We start from the raw sequence: 2,165 nt of genomic DNA, 5'->3' as shown, positions 1-2,165 counted from the left end.
GGGGGGTGGGGGGGGCGGCATGAGACAGCCTCAGGGTCACAAAAGGGGCTAAGTTTTAAAAGAATAAAATTTATTGCCTTCTCATTCCTTGGGGAGCCCGCTGGGCGCTCAGACACCCCCGCCCGCCCCTGCAGCTACTTGTAGGCGTTGGCCTTGTGCTTGGGCAGGAAGACGAAATTGGGTGGCACGGGTCCCAGCAGCATCTCACTGTGAGGAGGGCGGGAGCAGGGTCAGGCGTGGGGCGGGGCGGCCCCCAGCCCAGCTGGCCCCACACCCGCTGGCTCCCTGGTGCACTATCTCCCAGGGCCTCGGCGGTTCCCGGGCACCTGATGCGGATCCAGTCGGCCGCCTTCTGGCTGGCCATGAGCGTCTCCAGGTAGTCGCGGCCCAGGTAGTAGGGTGGCCGCTCGTTGATCCTCTGCGGGAGCCGCTCCAGCAGGCCCACGGGCACGTACCTGCAGACGGGGGCGCCGGGGATGGGGTTGGGCCGGGCCTCCCCAAGACACGACACCCCGCCCCGCCCCCCCCGATCCCACCTGCATAGGAAGGAGAGCCACTCAAGGAGGAAGCGGCGTGTCTTCTCCACGCCCTGCGTGTCCGAGCCCCAGTGCTCCAGGCCATAGTGTGCGAAGTCCCGCAGGATGTCCAGGCGCTCAGACGACGAGATGTCCCAATGCCGCTGCTCCTTGATCTCCGTGAACAGCCACGGCTTGAGCAGGGCGCCGCTGCGGGCGGGCGGTGGTCAGCAGGCCGGTGGCGGAACCCCAGACCCCAAACCCATGGTCCCCAACCTCCCGGCCATGCTCACACAACCTTCAAAGCCCAAGAGTTCCAAGCCACAGCCCTGAGCCCACAGCTACAGAAATTTCCAGTCCCCCGCCTCAGCGCCATAAGCAGCCACCTCTGACATCTCCCTGCCCGGGGAATAACAGAGCAGGGGGTGGGCAGGCAGCCTGGGGCACCGGCGTTGGGGACAAACTCAGACGCGCCCTCACCTTCCCCGAGCTGAAGGCTGGGTGCTCGGGCAGCCCCGGCTGGTTCTTTGTATCCCACCCCGGGCACACTTACCGGGCGATCATGATCCCAGCGACGCCAGTCTGCATGGCGCGGTTGGCGTCCTCGTACGACAAGATGTCCCCGTTTCCTGAGGGACAGAGACTGGGGCCTCAGGGAGCTGCGTGCAGGCGGGGATGCCGGGGCTTCGGGAGTTCTCGTCAGCCCAGCGGCATTCCCCATCGGGGCAGGAGGGGGCCCAGGTAAGGGGTGGGCCCCGGTGCGTGGCCTCCGGTGGCAGGGGACCCACCGAAAAGGGGCATGGGGCTGGCTGCTGTCACGCACTGCTCGATGTACCGCCAGTCGGCCAGCTTGGTGTAGCGCTGCTCCCGCGAGCGGCCGTGGAGCTGGAGGAGAGGCAGCCAGGTGGGGGGGAGGGGCAGAGGGCAGAGAATCAGACAGAGACAGAGAGAGAGAAGAAGACCCAGAGAGCCCCGGAGAGACAGACTGAGAGAGACAGACAGACAGAGACAGAGATGGAGGGAGAGCCAAAGACCAGGAGGAAGGAGCAGGAAGGGAGGCAATGGTTAGAAAGGGATGCGCCTCGGGAGTCCCAACACCCGCTGTGCCCCGAGACCCACCGTGACCAGCGCAGCCCCCCAGTCCCGCAGCTCGGGCAGCAGCCGGTGGGCCAGATTCATGCGCTCGTGGATACCCGTGCGGAGCTTCACGGTCAGTGGCACGTCCAGCACCTGTGGGGACGGGTGTGGTTGGTGGGGCCCGGGGTCAGGCCGCGGGGAATGGTGGCGGTGGAGGGTGTCTCAGGCTGTACCTGGTTCATGCCACGGACGATCTGCTGGAACTTGGCTGAGCGGTTCATGAGGGCGCAGCCCCCGCCCTGGGAGAGACGGGCGGTTCAGGCTTAGGAACGCGTGACTCTGGCTGGGCCCGACACCCCCTGCTGTCCTCTCTGTACAGATGGGGAAAGCGAGGCCCACAGGCCCCCACAGGTTCCCCAGGGACTCCGCCCACCCACATTCTGCCCTCCGTGGGGCGCCAGGGTTGAGCGGCTGGTACCTTCTTGTACACGAGGTCGATGGGGCAGCCGACGTTGATGTCCACGAAATCCACCTCGATGGTGCGGTTCAGCAGCTCGGCACACTTGGTCATGG

At 66.2% G+C, this 2,165-nt stretch overlaps 1 protein-coding gene across 1 annotated transcript in view; it reads right to left on the bottom strand.

Moving 5' to 3' along the window:
- Positions 1-49: 49 nt before the first annotated feature.
- Positions 50-2,165, bottom strand: part of DUS3L (dihydrouridine synthase 3 like) — a 5,403-nt gene continuing 3,287 nt past the window's right edge. Inside the window, exons 6-13 of the mRNA XM_024746052.1 lie at positions 2,071-2,165; positions 1,826-1,891; positions 1,635-1,745; positions 1,304-1,400; positions 1,069-1,144; positions 537-725; positions 327-455; positions 50-207 (exon numbers count right to left, since the gene is read on the bottom strand). Coding sequence (XP_024601820.1) covers positions 135-207; positions 327-455; positions 537-725; positions 1,069-1,144; positions 1,304-1,400; positions 1,635-1,745; positions 1,826-1,891; positions 2,071-2,165 — 836 coding nt within the window. The 3' untranslated portion in view covers positions 50-134. The remainder of the gene's footprint in view (positions 208-326; positions 456-536; positions 726-1,068; positions 1,145-1,303; positions 1,401-1,634; positions 1,746-1,825; positions 1,892-2,070) is intronic.

The sequence above is a fragment of the Neophocaena asiaeorientalis genome, unplaced genomic scaffold (genome assembly GCF_003031525.2).
Source record: "Neophocaena asiaeorientalis asiaeorientalis breed wild unplaced genomic scaffold, Neophocaena_asiaeorientalis_V1.1 scaffold357, whole genome shotgun sequence".
In the NCBI taxonomy this organism is placed as follows: domain Eukaryota; kingdom Metazoa; phylum Chordata; class Mammalia; order Artiodactyla; family Phocoenidae; genus Neophocaena; species Neophocaena asiaeorientalis.
The sequence above is the reverse complement of the archived record's forward strand: the minus strand, read 5'-3'. Positions and strand labels throughout refer to the sequence as shown.